Raw genomic sequence first — 22,949 nt, 5'->3', positions numbered from 1 at the left:
AAACCAACCAACCAACCAACCAACAAAAAGGTTTAGTCACATTCACATACATCACATTTAAAAGGAAGAGGATGATGTACAGCAGGGGGAGCGTGGCAGAGCCCACAGGATGCAGCTGCCTTTCCCAGTACAGTGCATTCCCGTGGGCACAGCCAGGGTGGGAACAGCTAAACACTAACAGCTGGGGGACTGGCAACTTCACTGAACCAAGCTTGAAGGAATTTGAAGGCAATTTAGCTTAAATATAAAAATAAATTTTTATTTTGTTAAAAAATGTTTAAATATTTGTGATTTTTTTTTTGGTTTTTTTTCTTGCTTTTTTTTTTTTTTTAATTTAGACCTCAGCAGACACACACACTCACACGGCTCGGAGAGTAAAAACCTGGCAGCAAAGCACTCCTGGGAAGGGGGTGCCCATCCCTCACATGGGGCAGGGCAGGGGGTGGCTCTTTGGTGACCCCCCAGCTCTGGTAGTCTCTTCCCACAGAAGCTCCCAGGCAGGGAATGGTGGGATTCCCACTCCTGGCTGGATGGGGACAGGGGAGGCAGCATCACAGTTCCTGGGGCTGGTAAAACCCAAAGTGAGGGGGATGAACTGAAAAATGAAAAACAACTAGGATTTGGGATGGGAGGGAAAACACATCTGCTCTGGACTCCTTCTGTGAGCAGCTCCAGAGCTCCCTGAAGTGGGGAAGAGGCACTAGGACAGAGGGGAAGGGAGGGGAGAGACTGCCAAGGTTGGAACCCCCTGGCCCAGCTGCCTTTCAGTCATGACATGGAAGGGACAACTCCCCAGCACGAGCAGCCACGCAGTGATGCTACTGTCAACACCCAATTAGCCGGGGCACATCTCCCCCCAGAGACTGGTGCCCCCCAAAAAAGAAACTCCAAACAGCAAATCCGGCATAACCAACATGCCGCCACGCACACGGTTCAGCTCTTCCTCCAAACTCGATTCAGTGAGCACAGAACAGGAGCACGGATAAAGCAGAACAGGGAGAGGGATGGGGACAGCCCACAGCCCCACGGAGCAGCGGGGATAGGAGAGGGGTGGGGGGACCCCCATCCTCACCCCGTGCCACAGCATGTCCTCAGCTGGAGGTGACAGGACATTAGGGCACAGCTAGAGGTGTCACCCAGCTGTACCCATGCCAGTCACCCCTGGGACCGAAACAGTGTCAGGCTGGATCCAGCCCTAGCTGCAGGGATGGGATAGTGTTCACCAGGCCGTGGGATGAACAATGGGAAAGATTCTGGGACCTGGTGAAGACAGTGTCTGACAGCAGCTCGGAACCACAGCACATCCCCAGCCAGGCTCTGAGTGGGACTTGGCTGAGGGGCTGGCTGAGGGCTGGGGAGGGGCATGGGAACAGCTAGAAGCAAGTGGGGAAAAATTTACACATTATTAAACATGGCAAAATAAAGTGAGGGAAAGAACATTGCGGATATGTACAGAGGTTCATCCAGCCTTGGCTCTGGAACTGTTCAAGTAGCAAGAGTTTGGTTTATCCCATCCCAGCACGGTCTCTGGTGAGTGTCAGGGACAGGGCCTGGTCCCACCACGGGGACAGCTCCAGCCTGGAGCCCCCCACACGTGGGCCAGCAGGGCCCAGCAGCAGCAGGGTTACTTTTTGCGGGTGTGCTGCCTCCGTGCCTGCAGCCGCTGGCGAGTGCCCGTCTTGGATCCTGCCCCGATGGAGAAGGCAGGGGTGGAACCTGGAAGCAGAAAGGTTGGTCAGATCTCTGTAGCTTTGGGATCAGTGTGATCCTCACCCTGGGAGGAAGGGAAGGCTTGGCATGCCCCGGAGTCCAGCAGGTACCACCTGAGCCATCTCCCAGAACATGCCACTGTCCCCAGCGTGAGGGGACACCATGACCCATGAGCTCCCCAAGGCTGGAGCACCAACCCTCTCCTTACCAAAGGAAGAGCTAACTCCTCCAAAGCTTGAGGCAGGAGTGCTGGGTGTCCTGAAGGAAAGGGTGTTGCTTCCACTGCCCACGGCTCCTGGGACAGGCGTGCTCTGCCCAAAGGTGGGCACAGGAGCTCCTGGAAAGCAACAGGTCACTGTGAGCCAGGGTTGGCAAAGGAGAAAAAGCCTTTGGGAGCCAGTGACACCCAGAGGAGGCACAGGATGCTCTCTGGGGGCTGAAGCACCACAATCTATACCCCAGGACCAGCCTCAGTTACTGAAAAATCTGTTCAATGCAAAAGTTGCATTCTCTGGATAATCCCTGAGCTCTCCCAACAGTAGGGCTGCACAGAAGGATTTGCCAGGGAGGAAAAAAGATCTTGGCCTTTCTAGATCAAGGAGTTGCTCAGTTTGTGGGTTTCAGTTCTATGGGAGCTGGGAATATCCAGAGAGGATGTGAAGTGTTAGGAAAACCCTGAGAGCAAGCACAAAGTGATGGCAGTCACTGGCTGGAAGCATTCCAGTTCGCTAAGGCGTTCCATGTGGCTGTTAAGGACTGGGATGATCTTGACTCCTGCAGGACACTTGGCTGGGCACAGAGGTGGGGAGCTGATACAGTGGTAGGGCCTTCTGAAAGGCCAACAAGGAGAGTGTAAGGATTTCTCTCCCTGGAGGGTCAGGATCCTGACAGGGAGGAAAAAAGATCTTGGCCTTATTAGAATGCCTTCCCTTTGTAAGGCAAAGCTCTGCATAGCAGGATCACTGGCCTTGCCAGGGCTGTAGACCCAAGGAGCTTGGCCAGGTCCAACAGGAATACTACTGCCCAACTCAACCCCCCAAGATGGCCTGTCCACCCCCATCCCACCCTGGAAATATTCAGGGCCAGGCTGGACAGGGCCCTGAGCGACCTGCTCTAGTGGAAGGTGTCCCTGTCCATGGCAGGGGGATGAACAAGATGATCTTTAAGGTCCCTTGCAACACAAACCATTCCATGCTGACTCACCTCCAAATGCAGGCTTGTTGTTGGGAGTGCTGGTCATGGTAAAGGCAAAGGGAGTGCTCTGGCCCTGCGCTCCCAGTGCACTCTGTGGCAGAGAGGAGCCAAAGGGCGTTGCCGCTGGGGCTGCCCCGCTCTGCCCAGCCCCGAAGTTGAAGGCCACAGCCGGGGAGCCACTGCTGAGGCCTGGCGTACCCATCCCGAAGGTGCCAGCCGAGGGGCCTGGCTGCGTGGTGGCCCCGAAGGTGAACGGAGATGGGGTGGTGCCAAAGACACTGCCGGTGCTGGTGCTGCTGCTCGTGGTCTGGGTGGTGGCACCACCAAAGCTGGATGTGGTGGAGGTGGCTGTTCCGAAAGAGAACACCGAGGTGGTGGTCCCGAATGGCGCCTGGGTGCTGCTGGTGCCGAAGGAGCTCTGGGCACTGGTCGTGCCAAAGGCTGGCGGGGCACCACTGCCGAATGCTGGCTGAGCCACTGACTGTGCCGGGGGGGCTCCGAAACTGAACGTGGGGGTGAAGCCCATGGGGCCAGCAGCGGGCTTGCTGGCAGGCACCTGGCTCTCGGCAGACCCAGAGCTGAAGGTGGGCTGGCTCCCAGTGCCAGGGTACGGTGGCGGTGGCTTTGCGCTGGCACTGAAAGTGCTGCCAAAAGCTGAAATGGAGGAGCCAAACGTCAGCGGTGCTTGAGCTGTGGTAGCTGGGGCAGAGGTGGTCAGTGTAGTGCTCCCAAATATGCTGAAGCCCGCAGTGGTGGCAGCAGCTGTTGAGTTTGAAGGTGCCTGGCCAAAGGCAGGGGCTCCTGGAACACTGGTGGTGGCAGTGACTGTGGCTGGAGATGGCTTCCCAAACTGGAACACAGGCCCTGGTGTGGCAAAGCTGCTTTCCGTGCTGGGAGCAGAGCTGGCTGGGGCCCCAAACAGGAAGGGCTGTGCCGTGCTGGTGGAGGTGGCAGCAGTGACAGTCACACTGGCGGCGGGGCCAGTGGAAGCAGGCGGGTTCAGTCCGAAGCTGAAGACAGGTTTAATGGTGGCATCTGTGGAGGAACTCTGAGTGGCGGCAGTTGTAGCTGCAGTGGTGAAGATGATGTTGGGAAGACCTGTGAATCCTGCCAGGGTAGCCGTGGAGGCAGTTGATGGCTCTGTGGCCTGCTGTGTCGTGGGTTTGAAGGCGAAGGGAGAGACTTTCACTGGAGATGAAGCTGCAGTGATGCCACCAAAGGTGGGCTTGAATATGGTGGATGTGGAGGATGTCAAGGCAGGGCCTGAGCTTGCAGACATGGTGGCTGTGGTGGAGGTGACAGCCGTGCAGGCTGCTGTGCTCTCACTCTTCGGCACGGCATCAAAGATGCGTTTGAAGATGGGGGTTGTGGTGGGCACGGCAGTGGGCAGGGTGGGCACAGCAGTGGCTGTGGTGGGCACGGCAGTCGCCACAGTGGGTGCAGCAGTGGCCGTGGTGGGCGCAGCAGTGGCTGTGGTCACTGCTGGCTGGCTGGCTGGAGGGGTGTTCAGCATCCCAAACAGGATGCTTGGCTTTGGAAAGGAGGGAGGCTTGCTGGGGGTCTGGCCCAGCTCAGTGAATGCAGGAGGGGCCAGGCTGCTGGGGGGCTGCACTGCCAGGGCAGGGGGGGCACTGGACACAGGTGTGCTCAGCATGGGCACAGGCTTGGTGTCAGCAGAGATGGCAGGCAGAGAGCTCGACTCCAATGACACAGCGGGCACAGGTGGCTGTGCAGCTGGTAGAGATGGCTGGGATGCTGCTGCAGCTCCAGTGGAGTCTGGAAAGAGAAGAGAGCTTATTTACAGACAAGGGACACCTTCAAAAGCCCACCCTTCTGCCAGGTACCCACCTGCTGCTGCAAAGGCTCCTGGAGCAGTACCCACCACACCCAGCCCTCCATGCTTACCACAGTCTCCAACAGGACCAGGGGCTCAGTGTCCCTAAAGATGTCCCCTCAAGCCCTGCCTGCCAGATCTGCTGCCAGCAGAGCATTTAAACAGGGGGTTTTGTTACCTGCCTCACTCAGAGGCAATGTGGAATTCTGCTGCACCTGTTTGGCTCTGCTGGCTTTCCAGTCTGCAGACTCTCCCTCTGCTCACCTGGTGCTGTGGGTGCAGCCTGACTGCTCTGCATGTTCTTCAGGCTGTCCAGGAGCGATGAGCCAGCTGGGGCAGGAGCTGTGGAGGCAGGCATAGGCGCTGGGGAGGTCACGGCAAATGCCAGCGGCTTGGACACAGGTGTCGTCTCTGCAGTGGTGCTGGGGACTGCATCTGCAGGGAAGCAGCAAGAAATCAGCACCACAACTAGCTGTGGGGAAGAAAACCTTAGCAGAGCTTCCCAGCAGGCAGGGAAACTGCATCTACACCCTACAGCCCTGGGGAGCCTCAGCCAGCATCACAAGGCATGAGATCTCCTCAGTTGGAAGGCATCAAGAGCACCCCCAGACCCGAGGCAGGACTTGCCCAGGAGCTTCCTCGGCCTGTGCTGGGCCTACCAGCCCTAGTCTTGCTCTGACCCCTCCACATTCCCAGCCCATCCTTACCAGCCTTATCCTCCAAGACACTGTTGAACCACTGCAGCACTGCCTTCTTCTCTGCATCCAGATCCTCCGAGGTGATGGAGTAGCCCAGCTGAGGCGGCGGGGGCTGCCAAGAGAGAGCAGCAGCAGCTTAGCTCCTTCCCAGGGAAGCGGGCAGAGCCTCTCTGAAGGTGTGCTGGCGACTGGCCGTGGCGAGCCCCGTGAAGCAGGTGGTCCTGCCGCAGCTACCGCGGAGCTCCGGTCCCCAACTCCGGTGGGCCCCCGGCGTGGCACTGAGGGCACGGCAGGCTTCCCCAGGCCGTTACCTGGTCCGGCAGCAGGCAGCACAACCACGCACAGCCCACCAGACACTGGGGCTGGGGAGAGCGTCACTTCCCACTCGGCCAAGGACGGGGCCTCCTTCCTGAGGGCAGGCAGGTCAGTGTGCCCCCAGCCCTGCAGAAATTGCAGTGAGCACATTCTATTGCCAGAGTGGGGCCAAAGGGGCTACAAGACAGCGACGTACCAGCACCAGCTGGTCCCCACGGAGAGATGACAGCAATGGGATCTTCCGCTTGCGCTTCCCACTGCTCCCTGACGTGGACGATGGGCTCAGGGAATTCTGCTTCTTCCACACCGGTAACTCCACCACTACAGAAGGAGACAAGTCAGGCCCAGCTCTGGGCAGAGAGGTGTTTGGTTGTAGTGACAGGGCTGTCCCTTCTGAGTCCTGTCTGGGTGGCCCCACTCAGAGGGCAGATAGGAACATGGCGTGAAGCTGAAGACAGGGTTGTGATGCCCTGGAAGAGCAGCTTCACATCCAGGAGGTCTGTGACAAGAGGCTAGCAGGGCTCTGTGGGGCAGTGGCCCCTTCCCAGCTCCATGGATGGTGCCAACACACTGCCTACCCAAACCACATGCCACCCATGGCACCATATCATTGTCACAGAGAATTTCCTCTCCGTTTTAGCTGAGCAAGCATTGGAACACCCCTAGCCTAGAATTTGGTCAGGGCACTATTCATACTACAGCAAGTCTAGGAGCAAGGACACCTCACTGCTCGGTTGGGAACTGGAGTTCTCCCTTGCAAGCCAGCTCCCAGGCATATGCTAGCACCGTGACGCTGTCAGCACCTCCTTATTATTTGAAAATCCCACTAGGGCAGTCACTGAGGCCAGCAGAAGTGCCACAGCCTTGGGAGTGGTACATGCCAAGTTTCCAGGCAACCTCTCAAGCCCATCCCTCTGCAGACCTCAGCTACCTCCTGTCCCACACTTGGTCAAACCAGTGACCCATCCAACCTGGGTGCAGTGCTGGGGCACACCTATGCTCACCTTTCTCTGTCTGCAGCTCCTTGTCTGATTTCACTGGGGTGGAAGCGTTGGAACGATGTGACTCCTCTTCCCTGTGTAAACAAGAGAAAGATAGGGTCAACACTGGGCTCAGCCCTGTCCCCAGGGAGCAGGATGAGACTGAATACACTGAAGACTCCCACAAGGATCCCTGGTGTGTTTATTTGCCTCCTGCAAACAGATCTCAGGATAAAAGCTTTGCTCAGCTCCTGGTAGAGGAGTTGCTTCCTGCTCCAGACTCAGCTTGGCTGAGCCTCTGCACCCTTCACAAGACAAAGGGGAGCAGCCGGGAGTCTCAGATGGGAGTGACTGCCCCACGTAGGCTGGGCCACCCAGCTGGTTGTGTCAATGAGGTGGTTCTGTCAGTTTTAGTTCTGACATGAGCTCAGGCCCCTCTGACTTGGGAAAGAGAACACAGGCTGTGCTCCAAGGCAGGTACTAAAATACAAATCCTGGGATTTGACCCTGAAATGGCAAAAATCAGGGCCTGTCTCTTTCCAATGATCCAGCAACCCAGGCCATGCCAATGCCACGAGGCACCACCACCACTGCAGCAACCTTAGCCCTTAAATCTCTGACCTGGCCTGGAAGTGGGCCAGGGGTGACACAGCTTGGATGTGCCACAGCATGACAAGGTGACAGTGAGGCCAATCGACACAAGTTGGTTTCCACATCATTATGCAGAGGCGCTTGGACTGTCCCAGCTCCAGTGGAAAGTGGGATTTCCATGCTAGGATGGCTGGGAAGGACTAGTCCCTTGCCAGCTGGCATCAGTGAGCAGCCACTCACCAGGTGACTGGCTGGTTACCTGGCTTTCTTGAGAGGCCACTCTGGTGTCTGGGGGCGGGAGGACGCTGGGCTGGACAGTGGGGACATGCTCACACCACTTCTCTTCCACCTCTGGAATGCAGAGAAATATCAGCAGTAACTTGGTGTGGGGCTGGCAGAGAGCACAGCCCCCATCCCCACTGCTTGCCCACACTAAGCCCCATTGCCCAGGGCCACAGCTATTGAGCCCAATGAGCCCAGAGCCTCTCCTGCTTCACCACCACTTAAATCCCCTCCACATTTTGGAGAGCACAAAGTCTGGCCACCCCAAGCTAAATCCACAAGGGGAGCAAGCAGCCTCCAGGGCCTTTACAGGGAGGGAGGACACTGGTGGGCCAGCTCTTGCCTTCATGTGACACAGGCAGAGGCTACCCAGCTGCTTTGGACACCCTCATGTATGGGGCTGCTCTGGCAGAAGCCAGCACCTCCTTGAATTCAAAGCAGATCAACCCTGATCTGACTGCAAGGATCTGACTCTCTGCAGCCTCAGCAAACCCCTCCCTACCACTGCCTGGAGCAAACATTTCCCCACACATACAGAGCTCCAGTGCCCATGGCTATGTGTCCCTGGCACATCTGCAAGCCCAGCCAGGCCACAGTGTTCCATCACAGTTAGCAGGTGGGACCTGGGTCAGAGTGGGAACACAGAGTCTCCCACACTGCTGACTCCAGCTCAAAAGGTGTCAGCACAGCAAAGCTATTTTATTCTTTCACCTGGATCTATCCAGTCTAGCAGACTGATCAAGAATGAGGAGGGACAGGAAAACAGTCTCATTCTAGGTTTGGTGTAAAAGCAGCAGGACAGCTCAGAAATAGGTAATTGCTGCCTGGCCCATGGCCCACAGCCCACTGATCCCCAGGGTAGTGAGACCACCAGGTTGAGCCACACTGGGTCCAGACACCCAGCCACACCACTGCCTTCTCACAAGCCCAGACCTGGGATTTCAGGGTGATCCCAAAAGAATGCCAAGCTAGTGTCCCTACCTGTGCGAGGCCCCGGCTAGAGCTGTAGGAGCTGGCGATGGCGTTACGGATGGAGCTGGGGATCCCACCAGAGTAGGTGTTGTTGAGGGAGCTCATAGAGGAGGTGCGAGATCTCTTGTTGGAGCAGTCATCAGAGCAGTGGGAGACAAGGCTCCTCTTCAGAGAGCCTGGCCTGGAGGGGGATGAAAGTTTGATGAGTTCCTCACTGCTCCTGTCCACCAGTCCTTTCCATGCAGGGCAGGTGGAGGAAGGCAGTCCTGCACCTTCTTACAGCACAGGACTTAGAAACAACCCTCAGCAGCAGCACAGCCCTGCTGTAACAGGGTGACAGACTGAAGCCACAGCCACAGCCTCACTTGCTCTGCCCCAAAGCCAAGCTCAGCAAGCAAAACCCAAGCCCTGTTTTCCAGATCCCACAGACATTTGCTCCCTCCCACCCCAGGAGTTGCTTTTGGCCCAGTGGGCACTTACTTGGGTATGAGAGAGGCAGGGGCACCATTGGCTACCAGTGGCTCAAATGCTGACTGCCCACTTCCACTGCTGTCATGGCGCCTGTGAAGAGAGGGTTGAAAACTGGCAGTGTGGAAACTTCTTCCAGCTTGGGGAAAGGCAGGCTGAGCACCCAGAGAGAGCTCAAACCTTGCTTTTTTCCTGGCACCCAATAGCCAGGACAGAGCTTTTCCCCATCCATACCCGGCTGTGGATTTTCTCTCTCCCTGGGCCTGTCCTCATTGCCTCTCACCCCAAACACCAGCAGCTCCCTCAGCTGCCTGCTAGGCACAGTAATTTCCATGTAAAAAAACCCAAACAACCAAATCTTTGCTGAAACCCACTACTTTAAGCCAAAATACTTCCAGAAATGAGCTGCTCAGTCTCTCTGAACAGACCTGAGCTCTGAAACGCCCATCTCCAACCTCTTCCTAACCAGTGGCCCGGACTGTTCAAGTCAAAAACTGAATCCCCTTTCCCACTATGATTTCATGAGGATCTGAAGTGTCAAAATCACAAAAGAAACCCTGCTGTGGACTGGAGCTGGAGGTGTAGGACAGTGCTGTCACTTGGCCAGGCGCTCCCCTCAAGCTCTGAGCATGCTGACCCCAAAGCACAGGCGATCCCACACTCTCCAGCTGACACAGCTCCTTTCTGTCCTCCAAGGACATTGAATTTTCTGCCTACGAGCATTCCTTGTGCTTGCCAGACATGAATGCCTTCAAAATTGGCTTTTGTGGCAGAGCTGTGTATTACTGTATTAAAAAAAGAGTTTAAAGAAAAATACCCTGAGCTGATCCTGTCTGTGCACCCATCCTGTTGTTGTCCTGCTTGGCTTGTGGGGCTCAGATCCAGTGAGCCAAGCGTTCAGAGACAGGAATTCACTGCTGGAGGAGGATGGTGTGCCCTGCTTTACCCTGCTCTGCTCTCTGGGTCACCTCCAGCAGCAGTCCTGGTGCAGGCACTGCCCAAGCAGTGCCTCAGCTCCCCATTCCAGCCCAGAGGGAACAGCCTCCATGGACACAACTGGGAAGGATGAAGCAACTGTTGGAGCAAATCCAGAGGAGAGCTATGGAGTTGGCAAGGGGACTAGACCACCTTCCCTATGGAAATAGGCTGAGATGGCAGGGCTGTTCAGCCTGAAGTACTGAAGGTTGTGTGGAGATCTCACCAGCCTTTGAAGATCTGAAGGGGCCTGCAAGGAAGCTGTAGAGGGACTGCATTAAGAAGTGAAGTGACAGGACAAAGGGAAAAAGCTTCAAACTGAAAGCAGGGAAATTTAAGTTGGATATACAGAATAAATTCTTCCCTGTGAAGGTGGTGAGGCTCTGGCACAGGCTGCACATAGAAACTGTGGCTCCCTCATCCCTGGGAGTGCTCAAGGCCAGGTTGGATGGGGCTTGGAGCAACCTGGTCTAGTGGAAGGTGTCCCTGCCCATGGCAGGGGGTGGAACTGGGTGAACTTTAAGGTCCTTTCCAAAACAAATCATCCTGTGATTCTACAGAAAGGAGGCAGTGGCAGAGATGGCAAGGCAGTGCTGTGCCTGGGTGGTTGGAAAGGCTCTGGTAGTCCATGGCTCTCAGGATTTACTCCTTGTCCTTCCCAGGATACTGGCAAAGACACAGCACCTCCCGTCCTCAGCTTGTGAGGTAAGTGCACTGAGCTCTCCAGGAATGATGCTTCCACCTGGTGATCCTGTCTCTCCTGCAAGCCCAGGGCTGACTGAAGGACAGAGCCCACAGCAGATACCAACACTTCCCACCATGCCTTCCCAGTCTGCAAACCCCCATGACGAGAGAAGCCACTTACTACCCAGGCTTCCCAAAAGACATCCTAGTCAGGCAGGGGAACACACTGGATTCACACCTAAAACACATCCCTTTGATCTCAAAGCCTTGGAGGACTTTTAGATGCAGCACCAAGGTCTGGGTGATGGATAGGGTGTGCTTCCTCTCTGCAGTTCACTTCCCACTGCACTTTTCCAGCCCTGACTCCAGATCTCATGGTGGCTGGCATGCTCTGGGACACATCCCACTTGTCACCTCTAGAGCAAAAGTCCCATTTGTGACCTTCCCAACACACTGGCTGCAACTTGAACTGCTGTCTTTTTACCTTCTCTTGCTCTCCTGATCGTTTCCAAAAGGCTGGTCCTCCTCCTCCTCTTCCTCCACAGCCCTTTTCCTGCTCTCCCTGATGGCATTCAGCACAGTCTCCTTCGCACAAGGGTCAGGGCTGCTGTTGGCCTGGAAGGCCAGAGGCGAGACCAGCTGCTCCAGGCTGTGGAACAGAGCAGAGCGAGGTGTGAGGCAGGCTGGGATCCCCGCTCTGATCCCCCCACAGAAGGGGTACAAGGCTCTATCATCCGGCCCTTCCAGGAGGTTTGGACAGCACTACCCTCCCAGCCATATGGGGAGTGCTCGGGATGCGATGCTGTTCCCGGGCACAGCACAGGCGGCTAAACTGTGATAACCGGGCTGCCCCCGGTATGTCCCGGTACCCACTGTGGCTGATAACCCGGCTCCTCCCCGTACTCACGCCGGGGAGCGGGCGATGCCGGCGGCCGGCGGGGCGATCCTCACGGTGACAGGGCTGCGAAGCGGGCCGGCGCGACGGGCCCAAGGCGCGCTGCGGGGCGAGCCACCCTCCCAGCGGGCGGCGGGCAGGCACAGCGGCACGGCCGGCCGAGCCTGAGGCAGCGGGTACCGGCGGCGCGGGGCCTGAGGCCGGCAGCGCGGGGACCTGCTGGCGACAGAGCGTGGTCAGCGCCCACGAGGCGGTCTAGGGCTCCCCCGCGCGCTCTAGCCCCGTCTCCCCCCCGCTTACCCGGGCTGCGGGCGACGCGGCGCGGCCCTCGCGGCCGGGCCCCCGTTGGCGGCGGCTTTGCCGGCCGGGCGCGGCGCGGGCTGGCCGGGCCGCATGGCGCACCAGGCGCCCGCCGCGCCCAGCGCCGCCGCGCCCAGCAGCGCGCCCCGCAGCAGCAGGCAGGCCAGGGCGAGCGCCAGCGCGGCGGCCACGGCCAGCGCGGCCCTCACGGCCCCATCGCGCCGCCCGCCCGGCCCCGCGCCCGCCATCGCCGCGCGCCCGCCGCTCCCGGCGTGCTCTGCGGGGCGGGGCTAGCCGCGGGGCGGGGCTTAGCGAGTAGGCGGAGCTAAGGGGAGCGGGGCTGGCTCTCCCGGCACGCACTGCGGGGCGGGGCTTAGGGGATGGGCGCGCGGGGTGGGCGGAGCTTCCAGTGCTGCCGCCATGCACTGAAGGGGCGGGGCCACACGGGTGGGCGGGGCTACACCAGGGGCGGGGCATAGAGTGCGAGCGGGACCGGGCCCTCGGTGGAAATGAGAGGGCGTGGCCTTGTGGGCGGGGCTTAATGATAGGCGGGGCTTCCCGGGCTCTGCCGCCGCGGGCTCCCGGCATGCTCCGCGCAGGGTAGGCGGGGCTCCCCCTGGCCCCGCCCCTCCACCCCCGTGTCCCCATCCCGCCCCGTGACCCCTCTGAACCCCGGGCAGGGACTCTGCCCCTCGTCACCGCGCTCCCTCGCCCCAGGCCATGTGCCCCTGTCCCCACCCGGGCCCTCGGGACTGCCCCACCCCCGTCCGCAGCCTCCCCCACCCAGATTCCAATTTCCCCATGCCTACTCCGATCCACTGTCCTGTTTACCCCCCCAATCCCCATGTCGCCCCTCTCCCGGTCCCTGTGTTCCCATCCTGTCTCCTGCACCCCTCAGCACGCAGTGACAGACTGTGTTCCCCCTCTGCCCATCCCTGTCCCTCCCCACATCCTGTCCCCTACAGCCCCCCACACCATTCCAGCCTCTCTGTCCCTCCAAACCAGTCCCTGCGTGTCCTCCCACATCCCCAGTCCCGACCCCATAGCTGACCACGTGTATCACATGCAGGAATCCATGGGCACAGTCCTGCCCGTCCCCAGTCACCACCGTGTCCAATGTCCCCTTGTCCCAACTGATGGGTGCCAATGCCACCATGCTGCTCTGGGGGCAGGGCTGGGGAATGTGGGAAATTCACTCTGGCTGGCTATGCCCTTGGGGTCCCCAGGGGACATAGCTATCCCTGGGGATATCCCACCCTACTGCCAGTCAGTTGTGTCCTGCAGAGCAGGGACTATGGCAGACAAGGACAACAGCAGGGAAAATGACAGTGACCTTGGCAGGGACAGTGGCTATCACGGGGCTTTCTGCAGCCCAGGGGTCTGGATGGCCCTGGCAGGGCTGGAGGACACTAGGTGCTGCCCAGGATGGGTTAACCACACTTAGGAGAGGATATTCCTGTTTGGGGACTCCGTGGGCAACCCAGAAGCAGGACCCCCTTGCCATGGCTCTGCTGGGGTGACCCGGGGTGACATGAGGACATGCAGCTGTGGGACAGTGGGGGCAAAGGCTGGAGGTCACTGCCAGGACAACACCCAGATCTCCTCAACACCAAGTGCTTTTGGGAGGGCACTGAGCACACCCCTGAGGACAGAGCCCAGCACTCCCTTGTGACACAGGTCCGCTGTGTCCCCCCCAAGCTGCAGGGCTGGGCTGAAGGCTTTATTGAAAAATCCAAAACACACGACGCGGTCGTTACTATCATACAATGCAAACCCAAACCAACCTGCCCTGCAGTGGGGGAGCACCCCCGCTGTCCCCATCACCAGATGCCAGCACCGAGGACACCGCAGGGACCCTCTGCCCGCGCCCGGCCGGGACACAAAAGGGACAAATGGATTTGGCCAAGAGTGGTGCCGCAGTCCCCAAGCCCCCGCTGCCACTGTGACCCCCATGCTGCTCCCTGGCCCCGAGGCCTGAGGTAGTTGGGGGTGCAGATGAGACTCCCCCCAAAAAAGCGGGGAGGGTTTTGGGGCTCCCCGTGTCCTGCAGGAACGGGATGGTTGGTATTGGATCCAAGGGGAGCCAGCACAGGTTGGGGACGGGGAGGCAGCAGGACCCACGGGGAGAGGTCCAGGTCCCCCTGGCAGGCTTGCGCACAGAGCAGGTGGTCTGGCAGCTGGGGGACACGGGGACAGCAGGTCCCTGCACGCTGGATGGCTGCACAGAGGGGTGGCAGCTCCGAGGCCACAGTGGTGGCAGGTCCCACTGCTCCGGGTGCCAGCTGGGGGCTGATGGGTGGGTGTCACTGGGAAAGCATGCAGTGACAGCCCAGCCCCTTCTCAAAGGGAGAAAGGCCAAATCCTGTCCTCAGCACCCAAAGGGATGTGACACTCTGGCCCCAGCAGGACCACAGGGGATGGGGACATCGCTGCATGGTCTGACGTCACTGTCTCCACTGCAGCAAGATGAGCTGGGGGGCCTGGAGGTGGCTGATGACCCCCTGCCCTCTGAGCCCCCTGCTCAAGGCACAAAGGTTCCCTGGCTGGTGCCAGCCCCATGGCCACCCCTGCCCACAGCCACGCTGGCCCTGGTCCCCCTGTACCCAAGAGGGTGGCAATGACACCAGGGTGGCACCAAAGCGAGTGGGGACAGGGAGCTGCTTGCTCTGCCTTTGGGTTCTCCGGTTTTGGGGCACCCTGGCTGCCTGCCAAACCCTCTGTGCTGCTGCCCTAGAGCCACCACCCATCCCCAGGAGCTGGTGGCTTGTGCGGTGGCACCGTGGTGGCCCAAACCTGCACCCAGCACCTTGCGGAGGGTTTATTGCTGGCATGAACACAGTGATCTGTCAGGGCAGGGCAGCCCAGCTCAGGGGGCGCTTGGGAGGCGTTTTGGGGACCCGGGATGAGGGGCAGGAGCTCATGGCAGCATCCCTCCTGCTGCCACCCCTTCCCCAGCTGTTCCTGGCATCCCGTGTCACTGGCCAGGGTGTCCCATGGCAATGCCACCTCCCACCCCGCAGCGGCCAAAGGCACTCGGTGCCCCCGCCAAGGGGGAGCACACTTAGCACCAAGCCCAGCAGCACCCCAAAAGCTGTCCCCCACCCGGTGGCACCCCTGGGGCCTTCTGCAGGCTCACTGCCAGGGCGGGGGGGACATTCGCGTCGAGCCAGGGGCTGGATTAAGGCTGGAAAAGCAGCGAGAGGCAAGAGAAGCCTGACTACTCTCGCTCAGCCAGAGCTGGCTCCAAGAGTTCCCAGAATCTGTGCAAAAACAAAACTAAAGGGATTAAAGACCCCCGCGGGCACGCCCTCCCCCACCCCCCACCCCCAGCATCTCTAATAAATACACGTGCGGTTTGCCAAAGCCCTCGCCCCGCCCTGGGCTCTCGGCGGGCAGCTCTCGGGCTCTGCTGCTGGAGGCGGCTCCTGGGGGGACACAGGGGATGTGTGCTTCAGGGGGGAGGCTTCTGCACCACTTCCTGGGGGATCTTCCCAAAAGACTGCACTGAGTGGGTTCCCAGGGGTGTCCCCCGCAGGTGTCCCCTGTGGATGCTTCTACCGCTGGTGCTAATCTGCAGCTGGAGGTGGGAAGACAAGGTCAGGGGATACAGTGTCCAACGGCTCACTCTGCCCCATCCCTCTGGGAGCACAGGGCTACTCTAGCAGCACCTGAGCCCCCTGCCTGGGGTTGATGCAGATGCCACATTTGCTCATGTGTGCCAACTTGCTTGTGCCAGCTGCAGCAAAACCTGCTTACTGCCATTGATGGCAGGCAGGGCTTCTCCATCCTGCCCCACCTTCTCCCAGAGCAGCTTCCCAGCTGGAGCAGGGCTGGCACCACTCACCATCCTCCTCCCAGCCCTCTGCCACTCCGGCCAGCTCGTAGTGCTTCTTGCGCAGCTCCCCCAGCTTCTGCCGCTCCTTCTGCAGCTGGTTCTCCAGCTCCAGCACCCGAACCTGGGGACACAGCCCAGGAGAGATGAGCCAAGCACCTCCCTTTCACACCCGTTATGACCCCAATATCGAGGCCAAAGACCACTGAGGTGCATCCCAGCGGTGATCCAGTGACAAACGGACCTGCGGAGGGGATGAATGGATTGTGCAGGCAGGTGAAGGCACAGTTAGGGCATCCCAGGCAGGGGAATTCCCCAGAGCTGCCCCATGGCAGGCAGAGGTGGGTGCTGTGGGTAGCACATGGCAGGCAGGGGTGGCCATGGGCTGCTGTGCCTTGATGTGAAAGTCGGGGAGGGAATGAGGACCAAGCACAAGTGACTCCTGGGCAAATTCATCTGCTGCCTTCACTCCTTGTGCTGGTGCTACGTGGGGGCAGCTGGGCATGCTGATGCTGAATTTGATGCCCCACCCCAGGCAGCCCAAGAGAGGCATGACCAGGTGTGTTTCCCAAAACACGTGGGAATCTCCTACCTGTGAGTCCATCTCCTGACGCTTGATCTGGGTGAGCGTCATGCTGGAGAAGTCCATGCTGTCTGTGGAGGAAGACATCACCAGCTCCCCTCGAGCTCTGCTCCCCTACTCAGACTCCCCAGCAGCTCCCATGCTGCTGGCAGAGTCAGGACATCATGGGATATGCAGGCAGGGAGTGAGGGGCAGCCATGGCCAGAGACCACAGGGGAACAGCCAGCCAAGGATAGTGGGTGCCAAGAGCAGGGGTTTTGGGGCAGCTCTGTGCTCCAAGCATTAGAACCAGATGAAACAGCCTCAAGTTGTACCAGAGGAGGTTTAGGTTGGATAAAAGGGAAAATTTCTTCATGGAAAGCGTTGTTCAGCCCTGGCAGAGGCTGCCCAGAGCATGGTGGAGTCACCATCCCTGGAGGGGTTTTAAACCCATGTAGATGCTGCACTTGGGGACATGGTTAGAGGTGTGGGAACAGTTAGACTCAATTGTCTTAGAGAACTTCTCCAACCTAAATGATTCCATGATTCTAAGATCCCTGCAGCCCAACACTTACCTTTCTCCTCCACCTGAGACCTCCCAGCCTTGGTGGAGGCCACCACACTGGCCGTGGCCTGGTTGACACCCCGGGAAGCTTGTTGGAGCTTGCAGAGGTTGCTGCTGTCTTTGTCTGCCTTCACCTGCCAGGACAGTGAGGAGGGGTCACTTACACCCCACCAGGCACCAGCCCCAAGATTTGGGTGACCAAGTGGCACCCCTGCATCACCCCAAACTGTGGGCAGGGGAGCAGCCTTGCTCCTACCTTGGAGGCTGCCACCAGCTGAGCAGTGCTGGCTGCAATCTCCCGGGAACAGACCATCAGCTCCTCGAATGTCCCCTTGCCTTGCACCACCAGGTCAGCAGCATCACTGCAGGACAGCAGAGGGGCTGGAGCACCAGCTGGGACACCCTGTGTCCCCTCCCTGTGGCAATGGCAGGACTCTGCCATCCTCTCCCCGCTCTGGTGACAGAGGCACTTACACCAAGACAGTGGCACCCCAGCCCACTGCTTTGGAGGCAGAGATGAGACCCTCGGTCCAGCGGGAATTCTTGGCATAGAACTCCTTGGGGGATGCTGCACCCTGCCGTTGGGAAAGGCATGGTTGGTTACAGGGCACCCCCAGACCCCTGCTCTCGGGGGAAAGGAGGAGGTCAAAGTGTCATTTAGGATGTGTGTGGAAGCTGGGGAGACACTGAACTTTGGTTTGTGGGGTTCCCTGTGTGGGAAGGGAGATAGGGATCACCATGACACCCCAGGAACCATAGCCAGGGTGAGACCCTGGGGCTGGAGAGGAGCTCCTGGCAGCTGGTGGGGAAGTCCCAGTGGGCCAAGGGTTGGAGCAGCAAGTCCCAGCAGGTGCATGATGACCCCCAGATGGCCAAGCACCCATCTTCATCTCTGCCCTCAGCCCTTCCTCCACCCCTGCCTGCACCCTTGCCCTGTCCCAGCTCACCCGTCCGCTCTCCACGATCTCCCTCTGGAGGTCTTTGGAGGCCAGGACCAGGACATGGATGGCCTGCATGAGGTCCGTGCAGGAGCCCAGGATCCTGTGAGACACACACCTCTTGAGCCCTACCTGTGGATCAGCTGCCCTGACTGCAGCACCTATCCCCATCCTGCCTGCCTGGCTCTGTCCAGTGCCCCCACCACCATTCACTCACCTCTCGTTCACTTCCAGTTTGACCCCCGTGTCACCAGCTCGTGCCTTGCTCAGCATCTCCTGGTTGAGGGGAGAGAGGCTGTGCTGAGTCCCATGCACCTCTCTGCTGGTCCCAGCAGGCCCAGCACGGTGCCTGTAGTCCCTCTGCCCATGGTGACCCTCACCTCAATACGGGCAGATGCTGTTTCGATGGCTGCGGCCGTTGCTGCCATCTCCTTGTCCACCAGGTCACCCAGCTCCTCCTGCTTGACATCCAGCCCTCTGGGACGCAGCTCCTGGGGATAGGATGGGATGAAAGGGATCGTCCAGGAGCAGTGCAGTGCCTCTGGTGGTGCCTGTCATGGCCTGATCCCATCCCAGCAGCCCTCCTGGGGCACCCACCTCCCCGATGGTGCTGATCTGGCCCAGGCAGGCTGTCACCAGGCTGCAGTCAGCACTTGCCACCCTGGCTGGGTCTTGCAGGGCGCTGAGGTAGCTCACAGCCTCACTGCCACACTGCTTGCACAGCTCCAGGAGACCTGTGTGGGTAGCATGGGGGGCTGAGGGGGCCATGTGTGGGGATGGAGATGTCTGGTTCCTGCCCACGCCAGCATCCTGCCTGGGCTGGCCTCTGCCTGCCCTGGTTTCTGCCCACTTCAGCACCCTACTTGCCCCAGTATCCCACCCACCTTATCCCAGCATCCTGCCATGACCCCTGCCCACCCTGGCCTCTGCTCAACCCAGCATCCTCCTTGCTCTAGCCTGCTCTGGTGCCTGCCCACCCCAGCCTCTGTCCACTCTGCCATCTGCCCACCCAGCCCCTGCTCACGCTGTTCCTCTGCCCACCTTGACATCTGTCCACCTTGGCCCCTACCCACTGAGTTCCCCTGGCCACCCCAGCCCCTGCCCACTCCAAGCCATGCTCACCCTGATCTCCTGCCCACCCTGACCCCTGCCCACACAGCCCCTGTCCCGGGGCAGCACTCACGGTCAGCAGGCTCCACAGGGGCCACATGGGAGGTCGCACTGCCCTGCAGTAGGGTGTCGCTGACCAGGTGGGCGAAGAGGGCCAGGCAAGGCAGCAGGGAGCCCACGGCTGTGGCAGGACAGTGGGCACAGGCCTCAGCCCCTGCCTGCTGCCCACCCAGCCCACGTGCCAGGGTTGCCCCTGTGCCCTCTGCCCTGAACTGCCACCTCTCACCTGCGTGATCCGAAAGGTACTTGCTGTGTGCGTCCCGCAGCCGCTCTGTGCACTCGGAGGCTGCCAGCGTCTGGGACAAGAGGCAATCTGCAGGCAGACAGCAGGCAGGGCTCAGCCAGGACCTCAGTGAGCAGGCAGGCTGGGCTAACACCAGGTTTGGGAGCGGCAGGAGCCTCACCTGCTGAGCCTGTACAGCTGACATGAGCAGGATCCTCCATGCGAGCCAAGGCGTCCTGCACCATGCGCTCAGCCTCCCGCACTGTGCCCTGCAGCAGGGACAGCTGCTCCTCGGCCAGTCGCCGCTGCAGCGCCTGCTCTGCGCTCTCCTGTTGGGCCAGAGCTGGGCTCAGAGCCCTGCTGAGCCACTGGGCATTCCCTGCACCCAGCCCCGCCAAACCCCTCCTGTCTGGCCAGAATGGGGCTGGCAGGACGCCCATGGGAGGTACCTTGTCTCTCAGCTGGGTCTGCAGCATCTCCAGCTCTGTCCTGCTGCTCTCCTGTTTGCGGCTGAGTGTGTCCCGCAGCTGCTGCAGCTCAGCCTGCAGGGCTGCCATCTCCCCCCTGTGCTGCTCTGCTGCCTGGCTCAGCCTGTCCCTCTCCTGCTCCAGGCTGGCAATCCTAGTGTTCTGCTCCGCTCCTGCCTGAGGGGCATGAAATAGTTGAGCTGTGCTGAGGGTGAACCCTCCAGTTTGGGGATTCATTCTTGGTCCAGGCTTGGGCCATCCAGACTGTCCCTGCTGGGTGCGCCATGGCCTGTGTAGGCACAGCTCCCCACGCTGAGCAACACTGATGACCTCACCTGGGACAACTGAGGCTCCTGGGGAGCCCTTTCACTTTTACCAATGAAAATTCACTTTTAATATGACTGTCACCATCCTGATGGAGGAATGGATGCTGCCTCTGCCCATCCCTATCCTGATGCTGAGCCTGCCCACCCCAGAGATGGGTGCACTTTCCTGCCAGCTTCTGCCTTCTACAACGAGCCCAGGCACACCTGCTGTCCTCCACTACTCTGCAGGCATGGGATACCCTCTGGCACATCTTGCACACTGCTACATGGGCTCACAGCAGGCAGAGCTGCTGCCTGACCCTATTCTTTCAGGGGTCTTATTCCATGATCCTTGCTTCTGGAGCCCATTGTTCCACATACTACCACACCCAGGATTGTGAAACCCACCTGTGTTACACCAAACCCACCCACATGTGGGGGAAGAGGAGGATAGGTTTTGAGGCCAGTGGTGGGTATTACCTCTCAAACAGGTAAAGCCTGGCTGCCCAGCCCAGAGAGGTGTTGGGGTCCCCCACGTGCTCTCACCTGTGTGCTGGACTCCAGCGTGCTCTGGAGCACCTGCAGCTCCTGTCTGCTGGCTGCCAGCTCCCGTTTCAGCGTCTCCAGCACCTCTGCCTGCTCCTGAGACTGTGCCAACGGGAGAGGTTGCTGCACTGGTGCCCCCTGGGGAGGCCCTGCCCATCTCTGGCGTGTCCCCTCCATCCCTACTCACCTTCCTCTGTGCCTGCTCGCTCACCCGCTGGAAGGAGTCCTCCAGCTCCTTCTTCTCCCGCTCCACATCCCCCTGGGCCTGCCTGGCCACCGTCACCTGCTTGGTCACCTCTGCATTCTGGAGACAGCAGAGAATGAGATGAGCAGCCCCCAGCTTCAGGGAGCACAGCTGGGAGAGGGGATATGCTGGGGGGGTTCTGGGGAGCCCACCTTGCGCAGCAGGTCGGCGTGGTTCTGCACCAGCTCGCTGTACTTCTCCTTCAGTTTGCTGTAGCGCTGCTCGTTGGCCTGAGCCCGTCCTGCCATGCACACAGGGACTGAGCTGAGCATCTGGGACCCCCCAAGGCTCACCCCCACCCCACACCAGTGCTGGCACTCCCTGCTCACTCTCGATCTCTGTCAGGCTCCGCTGAGCCTTCTCCGTGTCCTCCCGCTGCTTCTTCAGCTCCTCCAGCTCGGTGCGCAGGAACTCGCTCTCGTCCTGTGCCTGCTGCTTCAGGTGCTGCTGCTCAGCCAGCTCAGCCTCCAGCTCGCTGGCACGGCCACGCAGCTGCACTGCACCCCGTGTGCTCTGTGGGGACAGGCAGGGGCTGCTGGCCCTGTTCAGTGCCCACCAGGACCAGCCAGTGCCCACTGATACCACCAGTACTGCCCACTGCCCACTGGTCCTGTCTAGCAGCCCCCTCCATTGGTACACCTGGCATGCCCACCCATCTGGGTGAAGCACAAGGATGCAGCTCCCTGGCACACCTGAGGACCCCCTGTATGGGGGAAGCCATTGGGGACATGGCAGGACAGAGATGGGGTCACTGTCTTGCCCACCCAGGGACACAGCCACCCCACATTCCCAGTGGGTCTCATCCTGCCCAGCTGGCTGTCACCCACCTCAGCCTTGAAGTTTTCCAGCTCCTCCTTCAGGGCTGCAATCTCCCCGTAAAGCTGCTCGATTAGCCGGTCCCTGGGAAGGACAGACACAGGGTACACCCTCAGTGCCGTGGGGACACAGCCTGGCAGGGGAGGTGTCCCCTGTGTCACCACGGCTGCGGTGCTGTTCCGGGCAGGGAGCTCCTGGTACAATTTTGTCCATTCTGTGGAATTGCCAGGATTGCTCACTTGTCATCCTTGTTCATCCCATTCTGGCTGTTGAAGTTGAAGGGGTCACAGCTGAAGGAGCTGCCAAAGATGTCATCAAACTTGTTGTCAAACAGGCTCTGGGGGAAGAGCAGGACAGACCTGGAGTCACCCTGCCATCACTCAGGAGCCCTTGTCCCTCCATGTCCTCAGTGTCACTGCCAAGCCAGCCTACGAGCTGCCTGGACACTGGGACTGGTTCTCCCCACTGCTCCCAGGGCACTGAATGTGATAAACCTGATGAACATGGAGCATTTGTGGTCCATGCCCACCTAGCTCCTGGAGGGAGATAATCCCCAAAGCCACATCACTGCATGCTCCTTCCCCTCCCCACTCTGCCTGGGGACAACCTTTGGTGGAGAGGAGGGTGGCAGAGTGAAGACCTAAAGGTCTCCATGGCAATGCTCAAAGACAAACCTCTCATTTCCCATCACTGGAGGGCACCACACTACTGAGCAGCACTGGGAGGTGAATTCAGGCTGGCTCAGCCCTAGCAGCACCCAGACAGGACATCCAGCACCCAGATGGGGCACCCAGCACGGAGTTGTCTCTCTGCAGTGACACTCCCCAGTTCCCAAAGCCATCCCCACTGTCTCAGCCCTCACCATAGCATGGATTTGGAGAAATAACCCCGGGCTCAGAGCTGTAGGGCCCCCACCATCCTCACCTGTGAGGCTGTGTCCATCTCCACCAGGTCTGTGATGGGCTCGTTGTCAGGCGAGGATGCCTCGGCAGGGATCACCACCACGGGGCTGATGTGCTCCGACAGCGCAGAGGCACGTAGGAAATTGGGAGGGTTCTGGGGAGGGAGGGGAGCAGGGCTGAGGGGGAAGGACTGGCACTGCTGCTGGGCTGAAGGCACAGTTGGTTGAAATCCTGCCCTGGAGCTGAGCTGGGCATGACTTGACCCATGAGCATGGAGCCAGGACCCAAAGGGATGGAGCCAGGACCCACAGGGATGGAGCCAGGACCCACAGGGATGGAGCCAGGACCCACAGGGATAGAACCACGACCCACAGGGATGGATCTTGGCAAGGGCTATGGATCAGTGAGAGAGGTGACCCCAGCTTCCAGTCAGAGAGCAGCTCCATCCCACCAGATGCCAGTGGAGATACAAGAGTGATCC

At 59.7% G+C, this 22,949-nt stretch overlaps 2 protein-coding genes across 3 annotated transcripts in view; both read right to left on the bottom strand.

The window, feature by feature from the left end:
• Window positions 1–17: 17 nt before the first annotated feature.
• On the bottom strand, window positions 18–12,166 carry LOC146428959 (nuclear envelope pore membrane protein POM 121-like). Its single transcript, XM_085078839.1, has 13 exons — window positions 11,899–12,166; window positions 11,611–11,814; window positions 11,188–11,352; window positions 9,057–9,137; window positions 8,586–8,757; window positions 7,582–7,673; window positions 6,756–6,826; window positions 5,948–6,072; window positions 5,446–5,548; window positions 5,003–5,173; window positions 2,914–4,680; window positions 1,919–2,047; window positions 18–1,716 (listed from the first exon to the last, which is right to left on the bottom strand). Exons 1-13 carry the CDS (start codon window positions 12,144–12,146, stop codon window positions 1,625–1,627), a joined length of 3,420 nt encoding a protein of 1,139 aa, XP_084934965.1. The 5' UTR covers window positions 12,147–12,166; the 3' UTR covers window positions 18–1,624.
• Window positions 12,167–13,578: 1,412 nt separating this feature from the next.
• Window positions 13,579–22,949, bottom strand: part of HIP1 (huntingtin interacting protein 1) — a 43,173-nt gene continuing 33,802 nt past the window's right edge. For both annotated transcript variants that reach the window (XM_085078868.1, XM_085078867.1), the window contains exons 11-31: window positions 22,491–22,622; window positions 21,806–21,903; window positions 21,578–21,650; window positions 21,080–21,263; window positions 20,903–20,991; window positions 20,694–20,810; window positions 20,507–20,608; window positions 19,638–19,832; window positions 19,370–19,517; window positions 19,192–19,278; window positions 18,979–19,086; window positions 18,393–18,529; window positions 18,176–18,286; window positions 18,013–18,071; window positions 17,805–17,898; window positions 17,332–17,432; window positions 17,114–17,219; window positions 16,868–16,991; window positions 16,323–16,384; window positions 15,743–15,854; window positions 13,579–15,475 (exon numbers count right to left, since the gene is read on the bottom strand). In XM_085078868.1, coding sequence (XP_084934994.1) covers window positions 15,465–15,475; window positions 15,743–15,854; window positions 16,323–16,384; window positions 16,868–16,991; window positions 17,114–17,219; window positions 17,332–17,432; window positions 17,805–17,898; window positions 18,013–18,071; window positions 18,176–18,286; window positions 18,393–18,529; window positions 18,979–19,086; window positions 19,192–19,278; window positions 19,370–19,517; window positions 19,638–19,832; window positions 20,507–20,608; window positions 20,694–20,810; window positions 20,903–20,991; window positions 21,080–21,263; window positions 21,578–21,650; window positions 21,806–21,903; window positions 22,491–22,622 — 2,250 coding nt within the window. In that variant the 3' untranslated portion in view covers window positions 13,579–15,464. The remainder of the gene's footprint in view (window positions 15,476–15,742; window positions 15,855–16,322; window positions 16,385–16,867; window positions 16,992–17,113; window positions 17,220–17,331; window positions 17,433–17,804; window positions 17,899–18,012; window positions 18,072–18,175; window positions 18,287–18,392; window positions 18,530–18,978; window positions 19,087–19,191; window positions 19,279–19,369; window positions 19,518–19,637; window positions 19,833–20,506; window positions 20,609–20,693; window positions 20,811–20,902; window positions 20,992–21,079; window positions 21,264–21,577; window positions 21,651–21,805; window positions 21,904–22,490; window positions 22,623–22,949) is intronic.

Source organism: Lichenostomus cassidix, chromosome 19 (assembly GCF_008360975.1).
Source record: "Lichenostomus cassidix isolate B80296 chromosome 19, HeHo_3.0, whole genome shotgun sequence".
In the NCBI taxonomy this organism is placed as follows: Eukaryota; Metazoa; Chordata; class Aves; order Passeriformes; family Meliphagidae; genus Lichenostomus; species Lichenostomus cassidix.
This window is presented reverse-complemented; position numbering and strand designations above follow the sequence as displayed.